The sequence below is a fragment of the Myodes glareolus genome, chromosome 2 (genome assembly GCF_982192425.1).
Source record: "Myodes glareolus chromosome 2, mMyoGla1.1, whole genome shotgun sequence".
In the NCBI taxonomy this organism is placed as follows: Eukaryota; Metazoa; Chordata; class Mammalia; order Rodentia; family Cricetidae; genus Myodes; species Myodes glareolus.
In genome coordinates this window covers 1,995,923-2,008,923 of record NC_142027.1, presented here as the reverse complement: position 1 = coordinate 2,008,923, position 13,001 = coordinate 1,995,923, and the positions used below count along the sequence as shown (strand labels likewise).

General features: G+C 44.9%; 1 protein-coding gene across 3 annotated transcripts in view; it reads right to left on the bottom strand.

The window, feature by feature from the left end:
- Positions 1-13,001, bottom strand: part of C2cd2 (C2 calcium dependent domain containing 2) — a 68,386-nt gene that overhangs the window by 33,940 nt on the left and 21,445 nt on the right. For all 3 annotated transcript variants that reach the window (XM_087898648.1, XM_048422522.3, XM_048422523.3), the window contains exons 3-5: positions 8,040-8,159; positions 4,806-4,910; positions 501-623 (exon numbers count right to left, since the gene is read on the bottom strand). In XM_087898648.1, coding sequence (XP_087754774.1) covers positions 501-623; positions 4,806-4,910; positions 8,040-8,159 — 348 coding nt within the window. The remainder of the gene's footprint in view (positions 1-500; positions 624-4,805; positions 4,911-8,039; positions 8,160-13,001) is intronic.

The following is a 13,001-nucleotide window of genomic DNA, read 5'->3' as shown; positions in this document are numbered from 1 at the left end:
TATAAATTTATGGTCACCAATCAACTCTGCTTCTCAAGAAACTACTGTTAACAGGATTACTGGGAGATGCAGTAGCTGGGGCTTGCTCCAACCTCTGTGGCTGTATGACTGACTCCAGTATTGGGGAGTCACCTTATATCTTATCCCTCTGAGAGGCCCTGAGGGAAGTTTATAACCTCCTGTGTTTTCATCTCCTAGCTGAGCTGTACCTGCCACCCTGCAAGCAAAGGAAAGTAAAGATGACTTCTCATATCCCTGTGACCCTAGTCACCTAGAATTTAGTACCAAATATTATCATCAGCTGACAGTGCCTGATGAATGTGGGGGACCATAGCCTCATGAGAACAACAACAACGAGCGGCCTGGCAACCTCTCTCACCACGGGGCTGTGATCTAATACCACGGACAATATCTGCCCGTGCAGTGTCAGCCCCACCATGAGAAGGGAAAGCACTGGAAACACAAGTTAGAATCACCCGCGTCCTGGAATCTGGGCTTACCTGAGCTTCTTTGGCCCTTGAAGGCTTGGAACTCAGAAACACAGATGGAGAGGCAACACCAACTAGGTACTTCAGAAGATCCGCAAGGGCTTCAGAAAGCATGCTTACCTCAAGCACCTGCTTCTGGAGAGGGAAAGGCCAACAGATCATTGCACGCCAGATGCAGGTACCTGACAGGCATGCCAGATGTTACAACATCAGACTACATTAAGCAACCTTGGTGTGAGGGCTATGCTGGCTCTTATCACTAGGACTGCAACTGTCCTGCTGGCCCATGACAGGCTAGGAACAGCAGCAGCCTCCAGGAGCACAGCCAGTGAGGAAATGGGGAGCTCGGATCATAATGAACCAATTGTGCTAACAACTATGTGAGGTTGAAGAGGCCCCTGAGCTGCAGAGAAACACAGTCCAGCCAAGAACTTGATGGAAGGCAGAGAATGTGCAAAGACTCCAGATCTCAGACACCGCACAGCAATAAGCACGCTGCTTCCAACTGTTGGATCTATTGATTGCACCCGTCTTGGTCATCTGGTTTGTTGCTTTGACAAAAGCAACTTCAGGAAGAAAAGGTTCATTTTGGCTCACAGTTTTAAGGGGCCGTGTCTCATGACAGAGAAGGGAAGGTGGCAGGAATGTGAAGCAGTTGATCATAGTGAATATCAGGAAGCAGAGAAAGATAAATGCCGGTGCTCAATTTGCTTTCTCTTTTTTATTCATTCTGGGACCCTAGCCTATGAGATAATGTTGCCCACATTCAGGTGGGTTTTCCATCTCAATTAATCTAACTTTGAAACTCCCTTAATGAGTTGTCTGGAAGTTTGTTTCCACGGTGATTGTAGATCCCATCAAGTTAAGAATCAAGATTTAGCTGGGTGGTGGTGGTGTATACCTTTAGTCCCAGCACTTAGGAGACAGAGGCAAGTGGATCTCTGAGTTCCAGCCCAGCTTGGTCTACATAGAGAAACCCTGCTTGAAAAACAACCAAACAAACAAACAAATAATCAAGATTTAACTGTTAGCATTCTGCAGCTCAGATAGCTCCCATATTCAAGATGTCAAGGTGGAAGTATCCCATGGGAAGCCTGTGAAGGGACCACAACAACCTTCCTGGGACTCATACTGCACCATTCCTAGCTTGGTACCGGTGAGGGTACGGCACCCATTCATGTGTGCATGGTTCTGTGCAGCAGAGTTCTACAAATCAGAGGTTCTTAACTGTGGGTTGTGACCCCTTTGGAGTTGAATGACCCTTTCACAGGGGTCCATGTCAGATATTTTGCATATCAGACATTTACATTATGATTTATAACAGTAGTAAAATTATGAAGTAATTTGTAATTATGAAGTAGCAACAGAATAATTTTATGCCTGGGGTCACCATACCATGAGGAACTATATTAAAGGGTCATAGCATTAGGAAGGTTGAGAACCACTACTATAAATGTTTTTAGTGCACAGGTTTGGGGTTTTATTTTATTTTTTAGTATTAGGGATAGAGACCAGGGTTTTGCCAATATTGGGCAAGCATTCTATCAGTGGAATACATCCCTGGTGGACGTTGAGTTTTTAAGACAAAATCTCACTGTGTGTCCAAGCCTGGCCTTAAACTCATGATCAAGCCTCCTTATAGTAAACTTGGCCTGTATCTACTAAAAGTGGGCTGGAATCTTTAAAATGCAAGGTTTCTAAATGCCAAAAACCAAAAGGCTGATGCCATGGCTCTCACTTGGGGCCAGCCTCCCATATACACACGTATTAACTGGTTTAATCTTCACATCACATTCCCTCCACTTCACAGATAAGAAAATGAAGACATAGAAAACTCAATTAACATTCACAGAGCCATAGAGTCCATAAATAGGAGAGCCAAGAATCAAATCCCACTGGCTAAAACAGTTAAGAGTCTGTGCTTTGAACCAGGAGGCCATCACCTATCCTCTCAATGGTTCCTTGATAGCCTGGCCTTCATTTTTAAGTTAAATAAAAGTCACATGATATAGAACAACTATTTAAATGTACCTTCCACTGCTCCTTTGTACACACACAGTACTAAGCACCCACTCCTTAAATATGTTCTCAACCTTCTTACTACTTCCTAAAGATGAACCCCAAACTCCGTCCTATCAGGAGTCACACCCCTAACTCCTGGCACCCATCCTTCCTTCTTTGTGGATTGCCGTTTCTGGACGAGACCTGTCATGACACTTACACCTCTGTGTCCTGCGTCAGGCTTCTCTTATCCTTCGCAAAGCTAATCAGCACACAGCGTGCACCAGAAAGACACCCCATTTCTGGCTGAATAATACCACACAGCAGAGCTGTGCCTCGGGATGGGCTCTTACTTCTCTGTCTGACCTGCACAATTGCTTCTCACTCAGTAGACAGGAACTCTGGGCTGATGGCAGGTGTTATCTAACAGGCTCAAGAACAGTGGCCAGGACAACAGTGGAGAGGCCTTTCACAGCCTCTCCCCTCCCCAGTGCTGTTCTCATTCATAGGGGGCTGTGGGTCTGCTACTGAGCCACAAAGGGGCCCCAGAATGCTCCACAGGGGAATCTGTGAGTGCCTAGAGGATGAGGGACAGGAAGTGTACAGAGTAGACAGCATGTTGCTGGTTGGCTTCAGGGGGAGGAGCGAATGAGATCATCTTTATAAAACGGCACAAGTCACTTCTGTGCAGGTCATCAGTAAGGCCAAGTGGAAGGGAGCAGAGCTTTTCCCCAGTCTGTCAGTGGTGCTGACTTCAGATCAAATTTCTTTATTTTTTAAATTTAATTTATTTATATTTTATGCATGAGTGCTCTGCATGCATACCTGCAGGCCAGAACAGGGCAACAGACTCTATTATAGGTGGCTGTGAGCCACCATGTGGTTGCTGGGAATTGAACTCAGGACCTCTGGAAGAGCAGCCAGTGCTCTTAACTGCAGAACCACCAAATTTTCAATAGTCAAAATTATATACAAGGAGTTGAAGAGAAGGTTCAGTAGTTAAGAGCACACTGGCTGTTCTTCCAGAGGACCTGAGTTTGATTTCTAGCAACTGCAAGACAGCTCACAACCTTGTCTAACTTCAATCCCTGGAGATTGCCCTCTTCTGGCCCCTGCAAGTGCTGCACACACATCATACACAAACACACATGCAGGCAAAACCCACACACATAAAAATAAGTTATATAAAAAAATAAGTAAAATAAATATATAAATAAACAGAGATAGGGAACTCCTACACCTGAACATTGGGGCAAATAAGTCAGTATCAGATTGGTAACACAGCTACCCATGGGGAAAATGACTCAAGGAATCACACAGAACTATGCCCTTCTTTGCACTGAGAAAGTCAACGTGGCTGAGCTTCCCTGTGTGTACTGCAGGTGCATAAACGATGCCATCATCAGAAAGAAGCAAGCAGCAGAAGGAAAGAGAAGCAAGGGCTGCCCCACCCCAATTCATTCTCTCTTTCTCCTTCCTTCTGCTTTTTGCTTCTCTCAGACAATGACATCATTTGTCCAGACTTTCATTCCACAGAGACAAGCCCTGACATGTTCAGTCTCTTCTGCTGAGAAGGAGACCATTCTGTATTCAAGATTCCTTGAGTCATTTCCCCCACACCCCGACGCTGTGTCACCAATCTGATATTAGTTAATTGCCTGGGTCAGAATTTGTGTATGTGTGTGTATGTGTGTGTGTGTAGGGTGGGTGTGTGTGTGTGAAACTTACCAGCTAAAACCAAACCAACCAAACCTTAACCCTCACACTGCACACATCTATGTCAAAATATGAAGACTAAAATATTGGCAGAACTGGGGTAGAACACTAACAAGCACGTTCAGGGCCCTGGGTTCCACTCCCAGCACCAGAGAAAAAAATGGAAAGGAAAAGACAAGAGAGAGATGAAAGGAGGAAAAGACAAGTCTCTTACTGGAGACACACCACAAAGCCCACAGATCTCTACTGTGGGGAGGCCTCAGTAGCTGATCTAGTTGAAATAGAGCAAAACTACAAGGGAATTTTATGAAAGCCACAGGAAGAACTCCCTGTCTAGAAAAGAAAAGTTGTGGGGTTTTTTTTGTTTTTTGTTTTTTTTTTTTTTGCACACACTCACAGCAGCTCACACGCTGAGGCCCCAGGAAGTGAAAAGGGTCCTCTCCATCAAAGCCGTCCCCTACAGTAGCCTCTTGTGGCCTACATCAGCATGAGCAGAATGACTAGCAGGGGCTACCCACCTTAGAGCTGCCCAATTTGAGACATGCCCTAGCCACGCATCCGTAAACCAGTGAAAAAAATGACAAAAACTTACGGACTGACCTCCCCTGGGGTCTGGGGCTGGATCTTGATGGCTGTTTCTGGTACGTGGGTGAATGACCACCTGATCTGAATGTCTTCTCTCTTCTCTTCCATGTGGAATTCTATCTATGAGAACAAACCACCAAGAAACAGTTATTGGGTAGCTGAGCTCATCACCTGAGCCTTAATAAGCTCATACGTGCATGCATCTGTGCCATGTACACGTATATTTATGTATATGTGCTACATATGTGTGCATGTTGAATATGTGCACCGTGTTGTGTCTTACAAGGCATGCATGCATATTCTATGCATATGCTGTGTGCTGTGTATATGAGTACTGATGCTCTCTGCATATTTATTTTTTAAGATTTATTTTTATTCTATGTATGTGCTGGTTGATTTTTGTCAACTTGACCCAAACCTAGACATACTTTGAAATGCCTCCATCAGATTAGCCTACAAGTCTGTGGGGGTTTTGATTAATGATTGATGTTCATTATGGGCAGTGCTACCCCCTCCTGGGTAGGTAGCTCTAGGTTGTATGAGAGAACAGGCCATGAAAACCATGGGGAGCAAGCCAGTAAGCAGGACTCCTCCATGGCCTCTGCATCAGCTCCTACCCTGACCTCCTTCCGTGATGGAGTGTGATTCCTTAGTAGGATGCCTTTATTTTCTGGAAAGGCAAAAACAAAACCCCATCCTAACCCTAACTTTGGGGAGTTTTCTTTTTGCAGGTTATATTGATCAAATGGAAGTCATTTGTTAGTCTTATACATCAGTTTAGATGGAATCTTTATCAATTTTGATGATATCCATAACTTTTCTTTTCCTGTGGAAACAAAAGCAAAACCCATTCCCCAATATAACACATATCCTGGTTTCCATTCTGAAGTCAACACATCTTTGAAGTATACAAACTGGTTTAATTCAGCATTTTTTCCATGATTTAATGTCTCTTCTCCTCAGCCGTCGTTCCTTTTTTCTTCTCTTTCTTTCTTTTTTTTTTTTGAGACAGAGTTTCTCTGTGACTTTGGATCCTGCCCTGGAACTAGCTCTTGTAGTCCAGGCTGGCCTTGAACTCACAGAGATCCGCCTGCCTCTGCCTCCAAGTGCTGGGATTAAAGGTGTGCGCCTGTCATTCCTTTCTTATTATCATTAGAAAATTTAAAGTCAATAAAGCATTGTGTAATCTATCAGTGGGGGTCTTTATTAGTCCTTTCTGTTTATTAAGTATATCTTTTAGAGTGTGATTAGATCTTTCTATAACTGCTTGTCCTGTAGGGTTGTGTGATATACCTGCAATATGCTTTATGTTGTAATATGCAAAAAACTGTTTCTTTTTACTAGGGACATATGTTGGAGCATTGTTCAGTCTTAATTTGTCAGGTATTTGTTATCTTTGAATTGTTTCAATTGCTTGCTGAGGAAGGAACAACAGCAGATAAAAGATATTTGATTATAAATGATGGCCATAACTTCTAATAAATGTGTGTAATAAAGAACCAGCTGCTTCAGAACTCAAAGCAGTTTCTCATTGAAACCCTAAATATGTACCTATGGTATGGTATACATATTCTAATTTTCCAAACTCTGCAAAATGAAACGCATCCATTTTCCAAATTTCTTTTCTTTGAGTACCCTTTGGGTTACTTCCTGCAGGTAGTGGAGTTTGGTTATACAAAGAACAAGTAGGACATTTCCTTATAATTTCCTTGGCTTGTTGCCACGAGATGGAGAAATCTTTTCTCAGACCTGAGAATTGTAAGCTAGAATGAACCCTCGCCTCCCCAAGCTGCTTCTAATCATGGTTATTACAGCAATAGAAAAGTAATTCAGATAATGTGTGTAAGTTGCCTATGTGTATGTAAGCGTACTGTGTGCATGCCTGGAGCCCCTGGAGGCTAGAAGAGGGACATGCCCCTGGACCTGGAGTTATGAAACACTGTAAGCTACCATGAGGATGCTGGAAATCAAACCCAGGTCACCTGCAAGAACAGCATGTGATTTTAACTACTGAGCCACTACTCCAGCCCCTGTGTGTTTCTTTAGTCACATTCTTACAGACAGTGGCTCGGCCTCTGCCTTAGTCTACAATGTTCTTTCAGAATGGATGTGAAGACCTCCCCACCCCCCAAACTCCTTTCCAGCCTCTCCTCTGCCCCGGCAGGTCCTCAGGCCAGTGTCACTGACACTGTGTCACCTTATTTAAATAAGGAACTCACTGCACTCTGTGCTTCTCTTTCTGTTATCAAGGCATACAAGAGTGGAGGGAGCGAAGAGACCCAGGGCACCCTGTCTTCAGTGCTGGCCATGGGCGGTACCCATGTTCACATGTCCCTGGGATTATATATGGAGTGCCACAAATAATGGTACCCCTCTCGCCTGAACCACCCCAGAAGCCTCAACTGGTCTGCTGTTTCGAATAGTCCTACTCATGCAGATGGGGCAGAATCTTGGAAAAATGGGTAAGGCCTTCATCCTGGACAGCCTTAGATACAGGACCAGGCATAGTAAAGGGGACTTGGTAGGTGTGGTTAGGGCTGGACCTTAAGACAGTGAGAACAGCTTATGTCTCCAGGTGGCTGGCAGGAGAACGGGACAATAGTATGGTTTGGGAACTACACCCATGGTGACTGAGCTGAGACGGTATAAGGCACAATGACCATGCAGAGTGAGGTGGTATATGAGCTCTTAACAACTAACGAAGAGCCAACAAGAGCAAGACGCCACAGTCCTATAACCCTCAAGGCCCCTACTGAAGAAGGCTATCTTCAGAGTCAGACTGCCAGCATTTTCATCAGATCATCTGTATCTGCTTGCAAAGCCCATCAAAGCTGGGCTTGCAGAATAATGACATTTCCTCATTGGAGAGGCAGGGTGGGTAACAGGGCCCTCACCCAGAATCTAGTTACTTCTCCAAACCAGTTTTACACAATTCTGTCCTAATTACACATGGCCTCAGAGGGTGTACAGGCTGAGAGGAACTAGAGAAGGGGGCTCTCCATCTACATAGCTTGGGGAGTCATTATCCATGATGGGTACAGACCTTACAGTGTGTTGTGCTGTTCTGAGTCATATTCATGATGAGTTTAAAGATAATGGGTGACCTAATTCATAATTAATAACACCATGAGATTCAGAACTCTGTAACTCAGCAGGGATGAATTCTCCCTGTGTCCCTCTTATGGCAGGGAACACAAGGTTATATCTACCACAGATTTCCTGTGACCAATGGCATCGACACAGCCTTACCTTTAAATGAAATGGGGAAAGCCGGACGTCATATAGCTGGCATTCCGAACTGGTGGTGGAGGCAGGCCCTGCACTGACCAGGAACTGAAGGGTCTCACCCACCACATGACAGATCACCATCTAGAGAGACAAGGGACAAGGAATCTTCAGGAGACAGCAAGGACAATGACTGGAATTAGACAAAGAGAACCCAGAAATATGATAGAGAAGATACATGGGAAGGAGCAGAGAGGGACTTAGAGAACCTGAATCTCATGAATCTGGGAAATGTAGAGAGATTAGCTAGTCACTCCTCTGCTACTTTTTTTATCTACCAGGTTTTCACTCCAATATTTGACTCTCAAGTCTTTATTGGTAATAGAACAACTTAGATAAAACACATCAAGTTGCCTCTGACCTACACACACACACACACCACACAAATAATAAATGAACTTTTTTTTAAGCCCTAGACATTTCTACACTCATGTAGAGAAAAGCCACTTGCTGTCTTGTGCTAAAAGTAAGCCTTTAAAAGAAAATAAGTCGATGGTGGACTGAGTGGGACAAAATGACACACAAGTAGGAACGTGGTGGATTGCCCTGGGCTCTAAAGAGGAAGCATGGTCCTGCCCAGCACCATGATAGACAGAGACTCACGCACAGGCCCAGGGCAGTCTGCCCCAGGCTCAGGAAAGAAAACCCAGGCCCACCTGGCACCTGTGGTGCCTGGCGGATGGTGAATAAATGTACGATATGAAATGGGAGAAAGAGACAGAATGGTGTAGGGCCTGTGGACAGAGGCAGATCTGAAGAGAGAGAAGCAATGAGGAGTAGGCTGGTGTGGGTGGCTTGATTGTCACCCAGGGCCACGGTGATGTCTGGGCCTGGGCTGCTGCTGGGTCCTATGTCTGGGTTCATGGCCCCGATACAGCCACAGTCGGTGTTGGAGTTCATGGCTCCTGATACCACTGAAGGGCGAGAGGCCAGGGCTGTACCGAGTTTGCTCTGCACCCTCACTGGATAAAGCACTCAGGAGAGGGTCCTACACTTCACCTAGGCACTGTAGTAGAGCTGACCCTGTAGACAGGGGCACATGTGAGCCAGACCTGAGGGTGTGAGAGGATCAGAGCTGGTACACCTCCCTCTGTGTGTAGTGATGCAGTGGTGGGGGTGAGGGAAAAATGCCCTCCCCCCTCACCCCTACTGCTTCCAGCTGGCAAGAGAGCTGACCCTCCCCCCTACCAGCTGCAACACTACAAGTGGGTCCTGAACCTTGTCTGGGCTGCAACAGCAAAGCTGACCTTGATGAATGTGTGTGTGTGTGTGTGTGTGTGTGTGTGGTGTGTATATGATGAGTCGTCCAAGAACATGAGAGATCTGGACCCGCCCCTCATCTGCCATATGGCAGACATGGGTGGGGAGACATGGGTGGGGAAGAGATGTCCTCCCTCTGCCCCTCTATGCCTGGGGTGGGTGGGAGAGCTGTCTCTGAGCTGACCTTGCTCCTCACCAGCTGCAGCACTCAGGAGAGTGGCCGCGCACCTCACCTGGACAACACAGTCGAGTTGGCCCTGATGGTGTAAGTGTGGGAGAGTCGATCCTGAGGGCATGAAGGCAGAAGAATTGGCTCTGTTCCCTTGCTCAACACTGCAAGGGGTAAACTAGCCAGGACCATGCTGGAGAGCTCACCTTGGTAGTGAGATGGCAGGCTGACCAATCCTGCAACTACCAAGGCCCAGAACCAGGATTATGAGTTGGTCTAACCTAACACCCAACCCATCTACAATATGCTGGAGTACATGAAGGGGTCAGTCCTGCAGACCCACAGCTGCAGGATTTCCATGACACAGGGCAACAACAGGATATCCAAGAAGAGTCCTAGTGAGGGTCCAGCATCGACAGTGTAGTAGAAACCAGAAGCCTCGAACCAGACAATGACTTTTTGTAATACACACTTGCAAGTAAAGATATATGGATATTTACTTTGTAACTCACTGTGTCATGCTACAGCTTCCATGATGAGACTGATTTTCCCTTTTGTTCTCTTAAATTTCATTTTATTGTATTATAGGTGGGGGTTGCGAGGGTAGAGGGTGGACACGAAGGGACAGGGAAATGAAAGGGATCAAGATGCATGATGTGAAAGACACAAAGAATAAATAAAAAGTTAAAAAAAGTCATAGGTTATTAAAAGTAAAAAAAAATGTAAAAATTAGCTGGGTGTGGTGACACACACCTTTAAAACCAGTACTCAGGAGGCAGCAGATCTCTGAGTTCAAGGTCACCCTGGTCTACAGACCGAGTTCCAGGACACCCAGGGCTACACAGAGAAACTCAGTCTCAAAAAGTTAAAAAAAAAAAAAAGTAACATGAATTGATAAAGAAAAATATCACAGATTTATCCAGAACATAAAAATTATTCCAATACAAATAATTTAGCATATTATTATTTTAATGTTAGAATAATTTTTAAAACATACATATTAAGTAATCGTAAAATTAAATTAGTCTAATGAAAATAGAATTATAACATGAATTCAAATATAAAATGAACTTGTATTTTAGAACAAAGTTCTAGAAGAGAAAGATAGGTAATTACATCAACAATAAACCAAACCACAATCTAATGTTATAAGTCACCTCAGAGGGGTGATTTTATGACCAAAATCACAGTGGTTTTTTTGGGGAGTAGATCTTCTAAGTCCGACTCCAGCCATGCATGCCCAGGTCACACCAAGGCTAGATGCCAGGTATCTAGGGCCTGTAGCAGCGGGGCATGTTAGGTACTACACCATAGCGTGGCTAGGCAGCCCAGAATCTAGTCACAGGAAGTCTGAAGATGACACAGCATAGGCCTCTGCCTTCCCCCAAGGAATGGCTGACCCTAACCCTGAGGTTCACTTTAGGAGACAGAAAATTCTTCAATTCTCTGGTGTATTTCTCAGAATCTAAAACACATAGCAGAAAGATTATGAAAATAAATACTTTGCTCGGCTTGATGCCCAAAGTTCAGAGCTAGGCCATCCACCCCCTTTCTTTTCTCATCCCTGGCCTCCCAAACACAGACCTCTTCTGCTGCCACTACCCCACAACACACACACTCTAACATGTCCTTGGTGTGCTTTGAGCCCCTTTAAGGCAACTTCCCGAATCCACAGCTCTAGCACAGTTCACCTAAAATAAAAAAAGTCACTTTGCTTCTCAGTTATGGAAGAAACCGATTCACCTTTCTTTCACCCATTCCTGTGACATTGCTCTCAAAAGATGAATGGCGGGGTCGAGTTATGTCTCCCCCATTCCCAGAGTTCACAGATGGTTGGAACAAAAACAAAACAAAACCAAAAAAAAAATGTTTGGATAAGAAATGTTGCTGATTCATGTTAAAAATAAATGTTCTATAAACAATCCTTTCTGGAAATTTTGATAGCAGAGAAGCTCCACGGACCAATGGCTGATGCAGGGAAATGTCACTGCTCCCAGGGCCTGGGCCTTTTACTGCTTGAAATAAAACAATAAAACAGAAAAGGGCTGGCTGCACCACTCTCAAGGGGCTCTAGAACATTCTACGCCGAGCCCATGAGCACTGTACTAAGAACACCGTGGCTTGGGGTGGGGAGGTGTGCTTTAAACCTCGTAAGAAGCTTTGGTTTCCAAGGACACATAAAGCTGCCCAACAGCCATCCCCTGAGAGACACAGAGCATCTAAGCACTTGGGTAAAGCTAGGAAGCAATCAGGCCAATAACTAAATTCAAGGGACCTGAGGACTTCTAGAACACAAGACCTCAAAGCTTATGATATGCCACTTGTAATGGTCAATGTCAGACGTAAACTTGACAGGATCAGGAACCACCACGGCAGACAAGCTTCTTCCACCCCCTCCCCCACACACTTGTGAGGGATTGTTTAAATTAGACCCATTATAAAGGAGACCAGGAGGGTCCCCTGACTTGAGTCTTTGAACAACTTGAAAAGAAGCTAGCCGAGGATTTGCCACTCTGCTTTCTGAATGCAGATACCAAACAACCACACACAAACCCTCTTTCCTTTAAGTTGTTTTTGTCAGAGGAAGAGGAGTTGAGATGCCACTCTAACCCTAGAGATAGCAAATTACTAATGGGGCTTCTTCAGGTTGGAAGGTCTTTGGCATCCCAGATCTTCCCCAGCTATACTGTGGCCCATCAGCCATGCACACTAGCCTTTGTTATTGCCCCAGTGTATATCCCCAAAGCTCATTAAACAAACCATCTAAGCCCACAATCAGTTGTGTGGGAGTAGAAAACTGACTTTGTTCTTTCCTTTTTTTTTTTTTTTTTTTTGAGACAGGGCCTCACTCTGTAGTCCAGGCTAACCTAAACTCTCTACACGGCTGAGGCAGGCAACAGAACTCTCCATCCTAAATGCTGAGATTATAGGTTCATGTCACAACACCTCTCTTAATCATGGATCTTTAAAAAAAAAATTAAGAGTACTTTGTAGCTCAGCATGGCTTGTAGCTCACTGTGTAATTCAGGCTCATCTCAAACCCAGGACGCCCCTCTTGGCTTGGTCACCTGAGTAGCTAACAGGCATGGGTCACCCACCACACCTGGCTTACCTCAACATTCTGAGGCGCTAGTCAAATCAAACAGCTCTCAATGGACAGAGAGCCATCAGGGCTGAACCCCTTCCCAGGGTTCCACCTCTGCCACCCCGAGAGCCACAATGCCTCATTTTTCAAATGGAGGACAACAAAATGATTTTTAAGTTGGTGATCTTCTTTACTTATATTAATGACGATCCACAATAAGGATTAATTCCCCCAACCCACGCAGAAAGCTTCACTTTTAGGCTTCTCAAGTGAACAGTAGTAAGCAGGATCCCGTACATGTTTGAGGGACCCTAACAACTTGACGGCCATCTTAAAGGTTCAGAATGCACAGAGCTGACACCTACTTTAGGACCTATGAGGAGCAGAGACCTGGTTGTGAATCTAGAGCTTT